The sequence below is a fragment of the Macaca mulatta genome, chromosome 5 (assembly GCF_049350105.2).
Source record: "Macaca mulatta isolate MMU2019108-1 chromosome 5, T2T-MMU8v2.0, whole genome shotgun sequence".
Lineage (NCBI taxonomy): Eukaryota > Metazoa > Chordata > Mammalia > Primates > Cercopithecidae > Macaca > Macaca mulatta.
In genome coordinates, this window is record NC_133410.1 from 16,743,265 (window position 1) to 16,764,340 (window position 21,076).

Genomic DNA, 21,076 nt, shown 5'->3' on the forward strand with positions numbered 1-21,076 from the left:
GAAAACCCTTCTAGACATTGGCTTAGGCAAAGAGTTCATGACCCACAAAACAAAAGCAAGTGCCACAAAAACAAAGATAAATAGATTGGACTTAATTAAACTAAGAAGCTCTGCACAGCAAAAGAAACAATCAGCAGAGTAAACAGACAACCTACAGAGTGGGAGAAAATCTTTGCAATGTATACATCTGACAAAGGACTAATATCCAGAATCTATAAGGAACTCAAATCAGCAAGACAAAACAATCCCACCAAAAAGTGGGCTAAGGACATGAATAGACAATTCTCAAAAGAAGATATACAAATGGCCAACAAACATATGAAAAAATGCTCAACATCACTAATGATCAGGGAAATGCAAATCAAAACCACAATGTGATACCACCTTACTCTGCAAGAACGGCCATAGTCAAAAAATTAAAAAAAAAATACATGTTGACATGGCTGTAGTGAAAAGGGAACATTTTTACAACTGCTGGTGAAAATGTAAACTAGTACAACCACTATGAAAAACAGTGTGTAAAGTTCTTCAAGGAATCTCTATATTGTTTTCTATAGTGGTTAAACTACCAGCAGTCCCACTACTGGGTATCTACCCAGAGGAAAAGAAGTCATTATATGAAAAAGATACTTGCACACGCATGTTTATAGCAGCAAAATTTGCAATTGCAAAAATATGGAACCAGCCCAAATGCCCGTCAGTCAACAAGTGGATTAAAAAAATTGTGGTATATATATATATATATACACACCATGGAATACTACTCAGCCATAAAAAGGAACAAAATAATGGCATTTGCAGCAACCTGGATGGAATTAGAGACCATTATTCTAAGTGAAGTAACTTAGGAATGGAAAACCAAACATGGTACGTTCTCACACATAAGTGGGGGCTAAGCTATGAGGATACAAAAACATAAGAATGATACAATGGACTTTGGGGACTCAGGGCAAAGGGTGAGAAGAGGGTGAGGGATAAAAGACTGCACATTGGGTACAGTGTACACTGCACGGGTGATGGGTGCACCAACATCTCAGAAATCAGCACTAAAGAACTTATTCAAGCATATAAGTTAACACATATGTTAAGTAGCTATATTGAGCCATTCCATAAGGTATAGATATTTCAAAACATGTTACACATGATAAATTATAGTTTTTGTCATTAAAAATTATATTTAAATCTTGTTATTTTGAGAGCTTTTCCACAGATCTTTTTCAGTTTTGTTTCTGAGCCTGTCTTGTACCTGGTTGCACTAAATATATAATAGTTCTGTCTTGTGAAAACCTTAAAAGCCTAGATTTAAACACGTGTTCAGTGAAAATAATGATATAACAGAAAAAAGAACTTATTTCATGTAACCAGACACCACCTGTTCCCCAAAACCCTATTGAAATAAATAAACAAAACAAAACAAAAAAATTGTTTGAACTTCTCTGAACTCTAAATAAAACAGACTCAGAACATGGCTTCTGAGAATATCCCTGAACCACTCCTGGTATATCTTGAGTTATTTAACCCAATTCCTACTCTTGGGTTTTTCCCAAAAGGCGTATTTCTCAGGTTCAGTCCAGTGCTCTCTCCAGTGCTAAAGTGGCCTGGGTATGAATAGTTAGTGCATGGAAAAATAAATGGATCTGCTTCTCCTCCAAACCATCCACTGCAAATGCCTCCTCCCACTTCCTCCCAGGCAAATGGCTGGTTATTTTAAATCCATGTTCACATTAGGTTCTCGTCTTTCATCTTCCATTTATTTAACCTTTTCTGGATTATTTCTATTTTAAAGAAACACCCACGCCCAGGAAATCTCCTATAAAGGAATATTCAGTCATTCTCAAGTTCATTTGACAATCTTTCAAAGGTAGCATTATGTGCATCTTAAAATAGAACACCAAATGTAATGGAGTTTTGCTGAAATGATTACAGGGGACTGTAATAGATACTATAAAGTCACCTCACATTGACAGAATCTTTAATAGTTCCGAAAAGTGCCTTTATATGCTTTCTCCTGTTCATTACCACAAGTCTCTGGGGTTATGAAGGGCAGGGATTATTGCTGCTGTTTTACTAACAAGAAGTAGTGCAGCATTGCAGCTTATAGCGCAGGCCCTGGTGCCACCCTTTGGGCCGTGGTTTCTCTATAAGAAGTCTCATAGGGTGGTTTGTGAACTGTGTGAAGTACTCTGGGTTTGCCATTATGAATAATGAAGAAACTGATCTCAGGGATGGTTTCTGGCCTGTCTGAGGCTCCTAAGCAGCTCTTGGGTAGAGCTGGGTGGAACCCATGTCCTAAGCCTTAGGCGGGTGGCCCTGCCCTACACTGTCTTCCGACACTGAATCTCAGCTGATGCCCAGAACCTCTGTGGAGTGAAGGGCAGGCTGCCTTGTTCCATGTCAGATGGAACCAGACCCCTCCATTCACACCAGACCGAGGGTGCTGGCTCCCAATTGGCCTGAGGAACACTCAGGATGTCACAGTTGTTTAACAGCCTAGTGGTCATCTGCCTGCCAACGGCCAGGACAGCTGACACCTCCAATTCCTATGGTCCTCCAACATATGGCACGGGGTGACTGTTGCCCAGCAAACTACTCAAGGCCTCCAAGGAGCAGGGGACACTTTCAGGCCTGGAGAGCTTGGGAGTGTCCCTGGCTCCTTCCCGAACACCTCAGGGAGCTTGCCTTGGGCTGCTTCCCCACAGCATCCCATTTTCTGGTGAAGTCATGTTCAGATTTCAGTGTCAAGCAGATGTCCGCAGACGTCATTCTTCTGGAATAGTTTCCTGGACTCCCCTGGACAGAAAGCTTCCTCTCCCATATGGGCTTGCCATTAATATATCTTCTTGCCATCATCATAGCAGTCATCATAACAGGTTAATATTTAAGGAAATAGTTATTTCTCCCATTTGAAATATGAGCCCTCCAAGGACCAAGATTAGGCCTCATTCTCCTGGACATGCAGCCCCATGGCTTGTATAGTGACGGTACTCAGACATATTTGTAGAGACGAGATGACTTAAATAGCAGTTACCACAAATGACTCCCTTTTCCTTCTGGAGAGGGCGTGGGCAGGGGTATGTATGAAAATTTCCACCCTTTTCCACTGCCCGTTCTGTGTGGCCCAGGCACCAAAGGAGTCTTCTGGAAAAAAATTTTCCTTCAGAATGATTATGACTAAAATAGCTTTCTGGAAACCAATTAGTAAAACTTTGAATCTACGAAATCAAGGGCTGGCAGGGAGAAACCAGGATTAAAGGCTTAGTGAGGTCCCAGCTAAGTTTGGTGGGGACAGAGTCACACCCACGTTTGGCAGCCCTCTCGCTGCATGTTCTGGGAATGGAGTGGAAAGCCTGCTCTCAGCTGACATTATTATTTTTATCTCTCTCTTTCTTTTTTAGATTTCTTTTTATTGTTTATTTGTTTATTTACTTATTTTTGAGGCAGAGTCTCACTCTGTTCCCCAGGCTGGAGTACAGAGGCACAATCTTGGCTCACTGCAACCTCCACCTCCCAGGTCCTAGTGGTTCTCGTGCCTCAGTCTTCCACGTAGCTGAGACTACAGGTGTGCCACCATGCCCAAGTAGTTTTTGTATTTTAACATGTATTTTGCCATGTTGCTCAGGCTGGTCTTGAACTTCTGGCTTCAAGTGAACCACCCGCCTCCATCTCCCAAAGTGCTGGGATTATAAGCGTGAGCCACTGCGCCTGGCCTGTTTTTATTTCTCTTGACTCACTGAAATGCTTTGGCAGAACAGCTACTGGCCTAAACTAAAACCCCTGAGTCTTGAGCAAACTTACATTTTATAGCCTCAATCCAGCAGGAACATCACTGGGGAAGTTGTCATTTAATATCCTGTTCTGATGCCCCTGTTTCCACCAGCAGATCTGCCATCGGATTGTTCAAGCCCCTGCCCACGCCTCCCTGGCTTTACCTCTGCCCCTTGTACCATCCTGTGTGGTTGCAGGTATGGCCATGCTGAAGTATGCTGCTCACACCTCCTCTAGACCTCGGCAGAGCTTCGGCTCACCAGGCTGGCACAGAGCTGGCTTGCCAAAACTATTTGAACTAGATTACAATTTTTTTTCTGACTGGAAAAGTTCAGAAAGTTTTGTAACTTGCTGTATTAGCAAGGCACACGTGCTGCTGGTGGGGGCACAGAGCGGAACAACCTCAGTGGGTGGCAAGTGGTGGTATCTATTGCAGTTAAACACGCACACACCAGTGGACCTGGCACATTCCATGGGAGCAAGAGTTAGCACCGAGGGAGCATTTACACACACTAGGTGCTGTTTCCAGCACCAGACAGATAGGAATTCATTTAGACCTCACAAAGACCCTCTGGAGTAGATGCTATCATCATCCTTGGCATATAAATGAGAAAGGTGAAGCAAAGAGACATCAAATTATTTGTCCAAGATTATCCAGCCAGTAAGAACCCAGGTGTCTGGTTCGGGGTGAGCTTGCTTAACTACTATACTATATTATATCCCTCTATGGTGCCATCCATTGAAGTATTATCTAAAATAGAAAGATGTGAAAACAATCTAAATGTCAATCACAAGGGAATGGTTCAATATAATATGGTTTTTCTATACAAGGGAGAACTAGATGGTTGGTTTGTTTTTTTAAAAAAAATGAAGCTGAAAGGGAAGTGTACTGAGCTATAAAAGTGTCTCTAAGCTACAAAATTTAAGTTAAGAAAAGCAGATTGGCCAGGCGCAGTGGTTCATGTTTGCAATCCCAGCACTTTGGGAGGCGGAGGTGGGTGGATGGTTTGAGCCCAGGAGTTTGAGACCAGCCTGGACAGCATGATGAAGCCCCATCTCTACAAAAAATACAAAAACTAGCTGGGCGTGGTGGTGGGCACCTGTAGTCTCAGCCACTCAGGAGGATGAGGCAGGAGGACTGCTTGAGCCCAAGCAAGGAGGATTGCAGTGAGCCAGGACTGCAGTGAGCTGAGGATTACAGTGAGACCCCAAAATTAGCCAGGCATGGTGGTGGGTGCCTGTAGTCCCAGCCACTCAGGAGGCTAAGGCAGGACGTCGAGGTTTGCAGTGAGCCAGGACTACACTCTATTCTGGATGACAGAACAAGATCCAGTCTCAAAAAAAAAAAAAAAAAAAAAAAAAAGATTTCATGAGAGTATGCTATCATTTATATTTAAAAAATCCACAATTATGCCTGTATATACAGTATATCTCTGAAAGGATATATAAAAAGAGAGAAGATAAAACACAGCCAGTAGTTTGCCCTGGGATAGGGAACTTGGCAGCAAGAAGAAAGATGCTTTCCAATGTATACCTTTATATACCATTTGAGTTCTGTACCACATATGTGGATTGCTTATTTGAAAAGTGGTCTTAATTTGAAAGAACAAATACCTGCAAAATGCCTAATAGAAAACAGCACCAGATGTTTAAGCTGTTACTAATTGTCCACATTGTTTTCCAGCTATTTGTTTATGCACACTTCTCCCTCTAGCATCCAGCTCAGAGGCTGGCATATCCCAGGTGTTGCACACACAACTGCAGAATGAATGAATAATGTGCATACTGAGTTGAATCAAATGAAACTGATATTTGTTGAGGTTCCTGCTGCAACGGTATAGAGGAGGCATCTGCACTTTCCTCTGGAAACCGAGCTCATTCACTATTCACAAAAGCAAAGACATCAAACCAACCCAAATGCCCATCAATGATAGACTGAATAAAGAAAATGTGGTACATATACACTACGGAATACTGTGCAGCCATAAAAAAGAATGAGATCATGTCCTTTGCAGGGACATGGACGGAGCTGGAAGCCATAATCCTCAGCAAACTAACACAGGAACAGAAAACCAAACACCACAAGTTCTTGCTTATAAGTGGGACCTGAACCATGAGAATACATGGATACAGGAAGGGGAACAACACTTACTGCGGCCTCTTGGGGGAGGGCAATAGGGCAAAGAGCTAATACATGCTGGGCTTCATACCTAGGTAATGGGTTGATAGGTGTAGCAAACCACTACGGCACATGTTTGCCTAGGTAACAAACCTGTACATCCTGCACATGTACCCTGGAACTTAAAAAACAAACAAACAAACAAAAAAACCCAAGCTCATTGAAAGACAACATTCTAGGTTAAGAAGGCTGAGGAGGGCTGGGCGCGGTGGCTCACGCCTATAATCCCAGCACTCTGGGAGGCCGAGGCAGGCGGATCATGAGGTCAGGAGTTTGAGACATAGACCAATATGGTGAAACTTCATCTCTACTAAAAATACAAAAATTAGCCGGGCATGGGTGCACACCTGTGGTCCCAGCTACTCGGGAGGCTGAGGCAGAAGAATAGCTTGAACTCGGGAGCCGGAGGTTGCAGTGAGCCAAGATCGCGTCATTGCACTCCAGCCTGGGTGACAGAGTGAGACTCTGTCTCAAAAAAAAAAAAAAAAAAAAAAAAAATGCTGAGGAGTTTCCTGGTGGACCAACCCATGTTCCCAACAGGCACTTGTATTCTGGACTTCTTCAGGACTTGCTTTTTTAGCTACAGAGGTGGTTCTCTACTGGGGATAGTTTTGCCCCCAGGAGACATTTTTGATTGGGAGGGTACTACTGGCATCTTGTTGGTAAAGGCCAAGGAGGCTGCTACGTATCCTGTAGCACACAGCACAGCTCCCTGCAACCCACCAAAACAAAGAATTATCCAACCCCAAAGTCAAGTGCTGAAGTTGAGCTGTGGTGGCAGCACCGGCTCATGGACATCGTGACCGTGACTGGTAGACTCGGGTCATCAGCCCCGGAACATACCTAGAACTTCTACGTGTTTATTTTCCCTCCTAAAATACGGCCTGCTCTACAATCTTCCTGAACTGCATTTTTTAATTCAGTCTCCAGCTTACCAACCTTATTTCAGATTTAATTTCATCAAGAAGGATATCAGCCAACTCCGGTCCATCTCCCTGCCACCATCACTTTGAGGAGCTGAGAAATACTTGAATATCTCAGGACAACCTTTCTCGGAAGCCCCACATGGTGCTGGTGAAAGACGCAGTTGTCCATGGGGCCAAAAGTTCTCTGGAATGCCAGCTCATGAGACTGGTTCTTAAGAAACCGAGGAGAATGAAAATATCTGCACCTCCCTCGGGCAGAAATCTTCCGAAAGGAGGGGGACAGCCTCAGATCAGGAAGGGGAAAGCCCTGTGGATGAGGGTGCCTCTGCTCCTTTAGGATTCTCTTCCAGGCTTACCGGAGTGGCGGGGGGCAGCGGGGGCAACAGGGCTGCTCAAGGATTCTCCCCTTTTCTGGGTGTCAGAGGAAGAAGGAGGAAACCCAGAGAGTCCTGGCTGCTCCCCTTAACCCAATGACAGCTGGGGCCTGTTTTATCTGGAAGGCATCCTGGGCATGTGCCGCTCTTATGGAGAGAGGAGGGGATCAGAGCCCGTGGTTCCATCCTGTCTTGGCTATTTACCGGCCTGTGACTGTGGGCAGGTCACCTGCCCTCACCTTCAGTTTTCTTTTCTGTAAAATGGGTGCCTTACAGGGTTGTTGCAAAATTCCAATGAAGCTGAGCATGCTGATTCATACCTGTAATTCCATCACTTTGGGAGGATCACCTGAGGTTAGGAGTTCAAGACTAGCCTGGCCAACATGATGAAACACCGTCTCTACTAATGGTGGCACACATATGATGTCACAGCTACTCGGGAGGCTTAGGTGGGAGGATCACTTGAGGCCAGGAGGTCGAGGCTGCAGTGAGCCATGATTGCACCACTGCACCGCAGCCTGGGGTACAGAGCAAGACACTCTGTCTCAAAAACAAAAAACTCCAATGAAGTCAAAGATGAGAACAGTGCTCTACGACTGACCAGTTCACATACAAATGTTAATTATTATTTAAATCCACAGTCACTAGATTTTGGCTCTTTCTTGCCCTGGTGAATATGTGGTTGACTGGGGGTTATTCCAGAGGAGTATGTCATGGGGGCTGTTGGCAGGACCAGGGCCTGAGCCCTGGAAGATGGGGGTCATGGGAGAGAAATTGCAGTTCCTGAGGACACTCATGTAGACAGAAATGGGTAAACAAGAGACTAGTGAGACTGATGTGGGAAGATTCAGACTCACCCATGTAGTGTTTTCCTGCCTTGAGTTTGAAATGGCCTGAAAATTGCAGGCAACAATCAAATAAATGAAATTGAAGGCCGTGGGTTTTTTTTTTTTTTTTTTTGACTCTCTTGCTGCCAAAACAGGAATTAAGAGGGTTATTCAAGCCAGGGTACTCAAGCGCCCACTTCACAGGGATTATTTATATTCCTGACATGGTACAACAAATGTTCACTGAGTGCCTATCTTGTGGGTTAGGCTGTGTCTCTAAGAAGACATACTGAAGTCTTAAGCCCTGGTACCTATGAATGTGACCTTATTTGGAAATAGGATCTTTGCAGATGCAATTAGTTACGATTAAGTCATACCGTAGTAGAGTGCGCCTTAAATCCAATGACTGGTGTCTTTATAAGAAGGCTATGTGAAGACACAGAGACTCAGACGCTCGGGGAAGGAGACCATGTGATGACGGAGGCAGAGACCGGAGTGAGCGTCTGCAAGGAAGACTGGCCAAGGAACACCAGGACTGCCCAGCAACCACCAGAGGCGAGGGGAACGGCACAGACCAGGTTCTCCCTTGCAGCCTCCAAAATAAACCAACCCTGCCAACACCTTGATTTCAGACCTCTGGCCTCCAGAACTGTGAGAGAGTACATTTCCATCGCTGAAGCCACCAAGTATGTGGTCATTCATTATGGTGATCCTAGAGAACGATACAACCCACCGCAGGCCAGACAGAGACACAAACCAACCAGTTTCTACCCTCAAGCGGCGTCCCTGAAAGGGCAGCTTCACGGACAAGGGCTGTTGTGAGAGTAAATGAGATCATGGCTGTGGAGGGAGGCAGCCGGGGCAAGAGAGGGGCTTTTATGATGACTACTGGGGTTCATGCTGGGCAGAATCAAAGGCCCTGCTCCAGTTGAGTGCGCCCTTTATCCGCCAGGCAGGCTGCTCTGAGAGAGAGAGCGGAGACTCATCTGACAGGCCTTATTCTTTTTCAAACCACCCAGATAATTAGTCAGAATTCTATTTCCTTCGTGGTTTCTGTGAATGGATTTTGTGGTGATTTTTTTTTTTTCCAGGCATTTTGGCAGTGTCGAGGGGAGATGTAAAAGAGCCCATTAACATCAATATGCGTCACTGGGGACACTGAAAGGCTGAGACTGAGAAGAGAAATATCTTCAATTAAATCTGACAAAGCTGGAGGTTACCTGGGTCTCCAGAATGCTGCAGCGCTGGCAGCCTAATTCCTGGGGACTTTCCTCAGCTCTTGTGGGGCGTGCCTTATTTTGTTGGATAAATTCCTCCAGCCTTAAAACCTAAAAGAGGAGATAAGAAACACCACGCAATGAAACCAAGTTCTGCCTCCTCGACACAGTCATTCTTCCGGGAATCAATTCTCCTGGGTCAGTCTGTTCTGGGAAGAGTGCCCCATTAGGCAAATTTTACACACACTTCTAGAAATACTTTTTTTTTTTTTTTTTTGAGCCAGGGTCTCACTCTGTCACCCAGGCTGGAGTGCAGTGGCGCAATCTTGGCTCACTGCAACCTCCGCCTCCCAGGTTCAAGTGATTCTCCTGCCTCAGCCTCCCAAGTAGCTGGGACTACAGGTACGCACCACCATGCCCAGCTAATTTTTTGCATTTTTAGTAGAGATGGGGTTTCACCATGTTGCCCAGCCTGGTCTCGAACTCCTGACCTTAAGCGATCTGCCTGCCTCGGCCTCCAAAAGTGCTGGGATTACAGGCGTGAGCCACTGCGCCAGGCCTAGAAATGCCATGTCTAATGAGCTAGTTGCTTAGTCTTTCCAGAAGAAAATGTGCCCAGCAGGTTTATAGTATTCCACAGTTTCCTTTAAGTTATTTACATACATATTTCTATACTAGATCTGTAGGGTGGCTTTCATATCATTCCCGGAAGGCCACTCAATTTCTTTTGAAAACAAAACAAAAAAGCTAATTGGTAAAGAAAATGAACAACACTTAAGAATTATGTAGATAAAATGAGAGAAGAGTGGCTTGGGGGTGCTCTTAAAGTGTAAGGCCTTAATTATGATGATGATGATTAACCAACTAATTGTAATATATGAATTAAACAGACGGCTTTCCCCTAGACTTTGAGGAGAATGAGGCCAAAAAACATAAAGGAAACTTGGACTTTCCTCAAATTTTTCTAGAAACCTTAATACTAGTTAGGCACCATGCTAGGTACAAGGAGGGATGGGGAAGGGACAGAGAGCAAGATAGTAAAATCATAAAGCATGGTCCCTGCCTTTAAAAAGCTATCACTTTATGAAGGGGATAGATAAATGTTTATAACCCCAATGACACCCAGTAGAGATACGTATAACATAATAAGAGCACCTCCTGAATGGTCCATTTGCTCTGTGCCACCCAGGAATCTAAGCCTTTTTAAAAAAATTATTATTATTATTTTTAAAAATGAGATGGGATCTTGCTATGTTGTCCAGGCTGGTATCAAACTCCTAGGCTCAAGAGAGCCTCCCACCTCAGCCTCCCAAAGTGCTGAGATTATAGGGGTGAACCACTACGCCCAGCCAGGAACCTAAGCCTTTTACAGTATTAACTCTTTTAATCCTCACAACAGCCATTATAAGGTAGGTACTACTGCATAGAATTTACAGCAATAGGGCCAGGTGCGGTGGCTCATGCCTGTAATCCCAGCACTTTGGGAGGCAGAGGCGGGTGGATCACCTGAACTCAGAAGTTCGCAACCAGCCTGGGCAACACAGTGAAACCCTGTCTTTACTAAAATACAAAAAATTAGCCAGGTGTGGTAGCATGCTCCTGTAATCCCAGCTAGTTGGGAGGCTGAGGCAGGAGAATTGCTTGAACCTGGGAGGCAGAAGTTGCAGTGAGCTGAGATCATGCCACTGCACTGCAGCCTGGGTGACAGTGAGATTCCGCTTAAAAAAAAAAAAAAAAAAAAAAAGAGCTCTAAGGCACATTCACAGAAATAGGTCAGGGCCCAGGCTTCCCTGACCTGTGTTATTCAAAAGAATAACTGGGTCTGTAATCCCAGCACTTTGGGAGGCCAAGGCAGGTGGATCACAAGGTCAAGAAGTTGAGATCATCCTGGCCAACACGGTGAAACCCCATCTCTACTAAAAATACAAAAATTAGCCAGGCGTGGTGTCAGGTGCCTGTAATCCCAGCTACTTGGGAGGCTGAGGCAGGAGAATTGCTTGAACCTGGGAGGCGGAGGCTGCAGTGAGCCAAGATCACGCCACTGCACTCCACTTGGGCGACAGAGCGAGACTGTCTCAAAAAAAAAACAAACCAAAAAAACGAATAACTCGGTTGGTCTCATACATGTACATGAGGCCACCTTAAGCTCTGCAGCAAGGTGTGGTCCAGGTACAACAGGAACACTGGCAGTGTATCTCCAACAGGGTGAGAGGAAGAGATGGAGGGAGGGAGAAGTGAAGGAGGGAGTGAGGGAAAGGCGGGAGGAAGGGAGGACAACAGGGCAGAAAGGAGGAAGGAGAGAGAAAGGCTTCTTTGCTGTGCGGCCCCACCTTGGTCTGGGCTGGACCAGAAGACTCTATCCCAGAACTTTTCACCAAGACCTACCTCTAGACCCTGAAATATCAAGTCTAAGGAATGACATGCTCATCATTTTTTAAAATAATGATTTTAGAAATAGAAGGAGTTAGAGAAAACATCACACCTGTGTACTCATCACTCAGCTAAAGAAATAACATGTCACAAATACAGCTGCAGCCCCTTACACTCTCTCCCTTCTAGAGAAAACCACTGGCCCAATTTGATTCTATCATCCTCGTGCTTTGTTTAGATTGACCTCTTGGCTATTCCTAAACAATCGATACTGTTTTGCGCGTGGCCTCTGTGTTCTTAAAAATACCCCAGAGGTTGTGATGTACAGCAGGGCTGAGGAACTGGCGTCATGGGTTCCTGAAGCAGATGGGAGACACAGGTCTCATCTGGAAGGTTTGAGGGAGGACAGGGGAAGGAATGAAACTTGTTGACATTTTTTTGGTTTAAGCAGGCTCAGAAATGGCTCTTAGGATTCTGTTTCTAGCCTTTTCCACTAGTTCTTTGATACTTTCAGGTGCCCATGAAAATGTGTTAATTTCTTTTAAAATCAGAAAAATGTATAGTCTGGATGATACTCATATTTCTACCACTGCAGTCATAAAATATAAATTTTTAATATTTTTTAATAAAGGAAGGGCCTAGAAAGGCAAAATTGCTAAGAGCCCACAAAGGGGCGAATGTAGCCCTGGGGAAGCAAAGGCAGGGGAACTGCAGGTTACCCACTTGTGCCTTCATGAAGCCACAGCACCAACACCAGCGGCCTCCTGTGTCCTTCTCTTACTTGAGACATTAAAGGCCTCTTTGTTTAAGCACCTCTAATCTGGTTCTCTGTTACTTGTAGCTAAAAGCATGCCCCTTGAGACAGCCTTCCTGTCTGGCTGAGTGTCCTTTTCTGTCTTCCAAAATTCTTGGCTTCTCAGTTAGGCAGAAGCTCCCAGGGACCAGAAACAGCACCCCAAGGCTTGCATTTGTTCAGGGCTTACCTCGAGCAGAGAGTTCTGGAGCCTCACATTGAGCGCTGCTTTCTCTTCTTCCAGCTGCTTTATCTCCTTTTCTGATTTCTTCCTCACTTCCTCCAGCTGTGCTTCTACTTCCTAAATGACGATTGTTAGAGTTAACCATACAAGGCACGGAAACAGGACACTTAACGTTTTCACACCCTGCCTTCTTCCCAGAGATCAAAGAAGCTTACGAGAGTCATAAAATACCACAAATAAACAGAAACTAGACATACACGAGAAGGTCAAAAGAAAACGTGTGTTAACTTCACACCACAAAGCCTGATATATATATATAGGGGTGGGGTGGGGCATATTGTTGTCTTTAAGTTTTCTAGCATCAAATTTTAAAAAATGCTCATTACTAACAAAATTCTCAGTGTCACATAAGTAAAAAAGCCAACTACATTTTCGGATGCAGGGAAATAGGAAAAGCAGTATGAAATTTCTTCTCAACAGCATCCATACATGAGTCAAAATGATGGGGTTAGCCGGGTACAGTGGCTCACGCCTGCCATCCCAGCACTTTGGGAGGCCGAGGCAAGTGGGTCGCTTGAGCCCAGGAGTTCAAGACCAGCCCAGGGAACATAGTGAGATGGTGTCTCTATTTTAAAAATAAAATAAATAAATAAATAAATAAATAAAAATAAAATAAAATAAATGATGGGATTCCCAGGGCCGATTGCTCCATGGTCCCTCACCACAGCCCATGAACCTCAGTGCAAAGCAGATCCAGGTGAAGGAACATTCTGGGGACCACATGAGTGGTGCAGTCACGTTCCATCTGTCATCTCGAGCACATTTCCTAACCTCTCAGTGACTCACTGTGCTCCTCACATGCTCCCTGCCACTCCAGGTACATAGTAAAGGATCGGTAGATGATAGGCACTAATAATATTCTCATAGAGACCGAGGCTTTCTGTTCTAGCTTAATTTCTATGGACATTGTGCAAGTATCTAGAGTAGTGAATGAGATAGTCTGTCCCTCTTAGCTGAACTTTAGGTAGATATTGTATCACTCATTCATTCAACAAATATTTCTTGAGATCTACTGTGCGCCAGGCACTGTTCTCAGAGCTGGGGAGATAAAAGGGAGAATTCCTACACACCAGGAAACTGACGTTTGAGTGAAAAAGATAGGCAGCAATCAAAGTCCATGAGTAAACAAGACGGCAAACACTAGGTTGGATGGAGAAATAATAAAGTTGGGAGAGGGCTCTGCAGTGCTGGGGAGGGGCTGAAATGTTAGATAACTTGGCTAGAGAAGTGCTCCAGAAAGTGACTTTGGAGTAAAATCCTGTAATAAGTGAGGGAGTTCACCAAGGAGATGTCTGGGTGTGAGATTTCCAGGATGTACAAAGGCCCTGGCACATTCTAAGGACAGAGAGGAGCCATGGTGGCTGGACTAGATGAGGTCTGAGGAGCACCATCTGAGGCCTCAAACATCAAAGTTAGACTTACCAGTGAGGTGAAGGCCACTTAACTGTTGGTCAGAGGAGTGATGTAGTGATGTGGTTGCAATGATATTTGGATAAGCTTGCTACTGTGTTTTGTTGTTGGTTTTTTTTTTTTTTTTTTTTTTTGAGACAAGGTCTCGCTCTGTCACCCAGACTGGAGTATAATAGCACAATCATGGCTCACTGCAGCCTTGACCACCCGGGCTCAAGCAATCCTCCTACCTCAGCCTCCCAAGTAGCTGGGACTACAGGTACATGCCACCATGCCCAGCGAATTTTAAAATTTTTTTTGTAGAGATGGCGTCTTGCTATGTTGCCCAGGCTGGTCTCGAACTCCTAAACTCCAGTGATACTCCCACTTCCACCTCTCAAAGTGCTGGGATTACATGCATGAGCCACCATGCCCAGCTTCATTACTGGTTTCTGTCTTGAGTACAGACTGATATGGGTGGAGGGGTGGGGGGAGAGCAGTGGCAGGCAGGCCTGGGAGGAGGCTGTGGTGGTAACTGAAGTAAGAGTGATGGTGGCTGGGCCTGTGGCAGCAGTGCAGCTGGAAGGAGGGGTAGAACTTGGGACATATGTGGAATGTTGACTGACAGGACTCACTGAAAGGAGAGGTCAGGATGGCACCAGGCTTTCTGACCTAAGCAAGGAGAGAATGGTGCCACCATGAACTGAGATGGGGAAGACAGGAGTGGATTCAGGGACCCTCTGAGGAGCTTCTCTGCATGTGTCAAGTTTGATACATCTGTTAGATGTCTAAGTAGATAGAGAGAGGGTCTGGAATTCAGGGGAGGATTCTGGGAGGGTCTGGAATTCAGGGGAGGGTTCTGGGTTGGAGTATGCATTTGGGAGCCATCAGCATACAGAATGTATTGAGGCATGCATTGGAATGAGAAAAGCTAGAGAACAGGAATGAGAACATGAGGAAAATATAAGACATTAAAGAACCAAGCCCTCAGACATTCCAAAATTTCCTATGAATTAGAGGTTACAATATCCAGCAGGTATTTGTAGAGCAGCTCTCCTAAGCTGTCAGTTGATTATGGACCTGTAGATCTAATGGACATGAAAACAGTAGCTGACATTTGCCGAGTACATGCCATTTGCTGGCACTTTACACAGACCATCTCTCTGGTCTCCGTGAAAGCCCTATGACTTAGGTACTACCACCAAGGCTTATTGTAAAGATAAATAAATGAAACTTAAAGAGGTTAAATGCCTTGCCCAGGGTCAAGATTTGAACTCAGGAAAGCCTGACTGGTTGACTGTGCTTCTTCCCTGCCTTCTCAAGGAAAATTTAGCTCCTAGTACAGAAAAACGCTTGACTATGTGAGTACAGAAGTTGTCATGTATCAGACAACAGCATCACTAGGCTGAGCAGAGAAGACTTGTAGGAAAACCCATGTTTAAGCTGGACTGGAAGGATCAGTAAGAACTGGACAGGATCAGGCAGGAAAATTTGGGAGCAGGGAGAAAGTGCTCTTCGTCAAGGGAAAGAACATGGAATGAATGATGAACCAAAAGGCTGAAACCACTGAGTGTGGCTCACACCTATAATCCCAACACTTTGGGAGACTGAGGCAGTAGAATTTTTTGAGGCCAGGAGTTTGAGACTAGCCTTGGCAACACAGCGAGACACTATCTGTATGAAATTTTTAAAAAATTAGCTGGGCTTGGTGGCATGTCTTAGCTACTCAGGGGGCTGAGGCAGGAGGATCACTTGAGCCCAGGAGTTCGAAGCTGCAGTGAGCCATGATCACATCACTGTATTCCAGCCTGGGTGTCAAAGCAAGACCCTGTCTCTGAATGAATGAATGAATGAATGAATAAAAAGTAAAAGGCTGGAGGGCAGAGTAGGACAGGGGAGAGGTGTGGGATAAGGCAGGAGAGAGCAATCAGGAGTCTGCCTCTGTAGGGTCTTAAAAATCATGTTAAGGAATTGGAACTATTTAATACATTATAAAGATGATAGGGAGTGACTGGAGAGTTTGAAATGAAGGTTGAATTTTCAGAAGGTTCCACTGCAATGAAGATTAGATTACATGAAGTGGGTAGACTGGAGGCAGGGAAATCATCGCACGTTCCATCATGAAATGGTGGTTGACTGGATCAGCATGGTACCACTGAGGAGAGGGGGAAGTGGAGGAATTCCACAGTCATTGAAGAAGCAGAATTAATACATTAGATGGACAACTGAATGTGAGGGGTGAGAAAGAGATCATGTTTGACTCCTGGGTTTCCAAGTTGAACATCTGAAAAGACACTGCTGCTGATCACCTCCATGACACCTTTATACTTTCTGTGGGGCCAAGCCCAGCCTAGGCCAGTGACTCTGGGGAGGCCCTTAGCATTTTTCCTGGGGTCAGTCACTTAAAGAGAAGAAAAAAACCCTGGACATTTAACATGTGTATAGTCTCTGTTCAGTAAATCTATGATCCCCTTTTGCAGGGCTTGTTGTTTTTGAGAGCTCATTTTCTAAACACGGTATGTAAATTCTCCTTTGGTTTCAAACAAGTTCAGGTAACTTAAGCAATCATCAGCAGCAAGGCCATCCCTTCAACAAAAATTCATTTTCTTTACTTCATTAATGAGCTTCTCATCCATAGAAGCTTTTATTGAACAGAAGTTTTGTTGAACATGCTTTAATAAAGAAGACACTAACACTGCCAACATGTGTTCACTGTAACAGCACAGTGACAATCCCCTGTGATAATAATTTTTAGCATAAACGAATGGCTATTTCTAATTTTACATAACTTGACTTCCCAGTCTACAAGTAACTAATCATAGCTTCAGCTGTAACCTTGACAAATGAACCTAATGTGAAAAAAATTCCCCCACAGATGGAAATAATCAATTTCAGCAGTAATTTTTGGCATAAGTAAGCTTCATTTTGGGTGCAAAATAATGTGGTTTACTGTCAGAAAACAAACATTTCTGGGTCACTGGAGAACACAGATTTGAAAGAAGCATGCCCGGTCCAGCTCAGCTGAAAGTGACCTTGAAGATTTCAACAGGAAAATTCCCTTAACTCAGGTAAAGAGAAAAAATAAAAATAAAAAAATAACAAAGACAAGGATATTGAGAAAAAAGGAGACGAATGCTCTCAGATATTTAAACTGCTTCATCCTGAATCTGGAAAACTGTTTCATGGGCCATTAATTTTTAGAATTCACAGAGCATTTTCATAAATGCTATTCTCACTGAACTTTCAGATACCCAGGAAAACAGGTTTGATGGCACCCATTTTACACAGAGGAAATCCCACAGCTGATAAGACATAGATACAGGACTCACACTCATTTTCTGTTTCTTTGTCCAGATTGTCTACAATTACAGGTAATTAAGGAAAAGCGATGTAAAAGTGCCACTGTAAGGGACAACAACTGAGCAATCACAGAAAATTACCATGTGGAGATTTCAGTTGGAGTTTTAAGAGAAAACTTGTTAACTTTTTTTCAAAAAGAAAAGTTAATTATTTGGCATATATTTAAAGTTCATGATGCAGCTGAAAGAGTCAACAAGTACAAGGCCTTAAATAATCACTCCGGGAGGCTGAGGCAGGAGAATGGCGTTAACCCGGGAGGCGGAGCTTGCAGTGAGCTAAGAACACGCCACTGGACTCCAGCCTGGGTGACACAGTGAGACTTTGTCTCAAAAACTGAAAACTTTATATTATGTATAATTTATCATAATAAAGATGTCTCACACAATGAAGCTAGTTCACAAGTAATTTAACTGCCTGTCAAAAGAAAATTTAGCAAAAATGACAATAAAATCCAGATGTTTAATAACTTAACATTCTCAATGTCCAGCATCCAATAAAAAATTACTAAATAGGCAAAAAGCAGAAAAATGTGACTCATAAAGAGCGGAACAACCAGTCAATCAAAAATACCCAAAATTGACAGAGATGACAATGCTAAAGGAATAATTATAATTATGTTCAATAATTTAAAGGAAAACATGAAAATAATGAGGATGGAAAAAAAAACTGTAAAGAAGAACAGAAGGGAATTTCTAAGGCAAAAAATTATAATATCTAAAGTGAAAAATATACTGAATGGGTTTTTAAAAAGATTAGATGGTACAGAAAGAAAGATGAGTAAACTTGAAGATACAGCAAGAGAAATTATCCAAACTTAAACACAGAGACAAGGAATCTGAAGAGAACCTCAATGACTTGTGGGACAATATTAGAAGAGGAGCAAGAGCAGGAAAAACAAATGGAAGAAATAATGGCCTTAAAATTTCCAAATTTCATGAAAACTGTAAACCCATAGACTCAATGAACTTATAACAAAAACACAAAGAAAAATCACATCATGGTGACCGGATGTAGTGGCTCACGCCTGTAATCCCAGCGCTTTGGGAGGCCAAGGTGGGTGGATCACCTGAGGTCGGGAGTTCGAGACCTGCCTGACCAACATGGAGAAAGCCCATCTCTACTAAAAATACAAAATTAGCTGGGTGTGGTGGCTCATGCCTGTAATCCCAGCTACTAGAGAGGCTGAGGCAGGAGAATCGCTTGAACCCGGGAGGCAGAGGTTGCGGTGAGCCGAGATCACACCATTGTACTCCAGCCTGGGCAATAAGAGTGAAACTCTGTCTCAAAAAAAAAAAAAAGAAAAGAAAAGAAAAAAAAAGAAAATCACATCATGGCATATCATAATCAAATTGTTGAAAACTAGTGATAAAGAGAAAATCTTGAAAGCAATTGATAAGAAGAAACATACTATGCAAAAGGAAAAGAAGATAAATGTGGCTATTAACTTTTCACTAGAAGAAAATGCAAACCAAAAGATACTGAATGACATCTTTAAAGTGTTGAAAGAAAAAACAACTGTCAACCTAGGATTCTATATCCAGTAAAAATATTCAACAAAAATGAAGGCAAAATAGAGAAAGAAAATATGTTGTGAGTAGGAGTTGACATATGCTACAAGAAATGTTACAGGAAGTTCTTTAGGCTAAAGAAAAATGATACTATACAGGCACTTGAAGTTACCAAAGGAATGAAGGCTGCAGAAGTGGCAAACAAATGGGAAAATGACCCTTTTTTCTCATTAAATTTTTTTCTCTAAAATATGGTTGTCTGTTTAAGCAAATATAAAAGCAACATACTGTGGGATTTACAGCATGTGTAAAATAAAATACAACATATAACAACCATTGTACGAAGAACACAAAGGGTAAAATGAGAATGTATTATCATGAGGTTTATATGTGTGAAGTAATGTATTTCAAGACAGACCAATAAATTTAAAGATGCATATTCCAAATCCTAGAGTAACCGCTAGCTCTCCACTTTGCCAAAAGAGAGCATATCTAATAAGTCAAAGGTGGAGCTAGAAAATGGAATACCCCCGAAATACTCAATGTACCCAAATTAAATGGAAAAAGGGGGTGGGAACAGATGTGACAAGTAGGAAAAACAAGATCGTACGCTTAATGATAATTACATTAAATGTGAATGGTCTGAATGTCCCCTAAAAGGCGGAGGTTGTCAATCTGTATAAAAAAGGATTAAGTATACCACAAAAGCACTTTTAATAGAAAGACACAGGTAGGTTAAAATAAAAGGACAGATTAAAATAGACCAAGATACACTAACCATAAACATGCTAGAATATGTATATATTATCAGACAAAGCAGATTTCAGGACAAATAATATTTCATAAATAATAAGAATCCATTCATCAAGAAGACACAAGAATCCTAAATGTATATGCACTAATAAAAAGGTTTCAATTTTCATGAAGGAAAAACTGAGAACCAAAAGGAGAAATAGACAAATCTGCAATTCTAATTTGAGATTTCAATCTTCCTCTCTCAATGATCAACAGAACAAGTAGAGAAAAATCAGTAAGGACGTAACAGACTTGAACAATACTATCAAACAACTTGACCTAATTAGCTTTTATAGAACACTCCACCCAACAGCAGCAGATTCAGATTCTTTTCAAGCACACAGGAACCATTCATCTAGACAGACCATATTTGGGTCAAAAACAAGCTGAACAAATTTCAAAGGAATGAAATGACAGAATCTATTCTCTAACCACAGGGGAACCGAATTAGAAATCAATAAGAAAATGGTATCTAGAAATGTACCAAATAGTTAAAAATTGAACAATATACTTCTAAATAACCAGGGGTATTTTGGGAATTGATAGAAATATGAAAAAAAAAATCTGAGATCTTGGTGGTAGTAGCAAATAAAGAAAAAATTTGAGAAAATAATATCATTAATATTTGTTATTTCAAATTAGAAAACAGAGGCCCGAAGTGGTTCTGTTTTCGAAGTGGTTCGAAGTGACATATTTAAGACTTGACAGTGAGAATGCTCTCCCCAGGCACAGCGCTCAGTACACACTGACCTGACTCTGGTTGTATCACTAGATCTTTTCCTCCCTACCAGACTGTGTATTCCCTGAAGACATGGCCGATTCCTGTATCCCTGCATTGCTCAAAACATAAATATGCATTCAGTCAATGATAAATAAACAGTATATGGATAATGATAGAGCAAGGACTTGAATGTTACTATCCAAGGCCCAGGGCAATGTATATTCTTTTATACACGTAGACTAGTAGAGAGCAAGAATTACTGGCTGTGGAGTCAGACAGGCCTGATTCATATCCAAGTCTGTTATCTCTTAGTTGTGTTCTACTCAAGTTACTTAATTTCCCAAGTTCCTTGTCTATGAAATGGAAAAACAATAACAGAGCTGAAGTCGGGATCTGATTGCTGAGTGGAGAGTTGTCATTCCTTTTGGCTGCCAAAGATCTAGCCTCCCTTCCATTTGGTGTTTGAGAACTCTCCATCTGATGCATCAGAGCCCTCTTCTTATCATAGATCTGGAAAACACCAGACTGCCAGCAACTTGAGCATGGGCATGGGACTGAAGCTCCCCAGTAAGGCGCACCTATCCTGGATTTCAAATCAGAGGCCAGTG

General features: G+C 42.9%; 1 protein-coding gene across 1 annotated transcript in view; it reads right to left on the reverse strand.

Moving 5' to 3' along the window:
* FAM184B (family with sequence similarity 184 member B) overlaps positions 1–21,076 on the reverse strand; it is a 151,940-nt gene that overhangs the window by 50,228 nt on the left and 80,636 nt on the right. Inside the window, exons 6-7 of the mRNA XM_015138087.3 lie at positions 12,642–12,752; positions 9,292–9,399 (exon numbers count right to left, since the gene is read on the reverse strand). Coding sequence (XP_014993573.3) covers positions 9,292–9,399; positions 12,642–12,752 — 219 coding nt within the window. The remainder of the gene's footprint in view (positions 1–9,291; positions 9,400–12,641; positions 12,753–21,076) is intronic.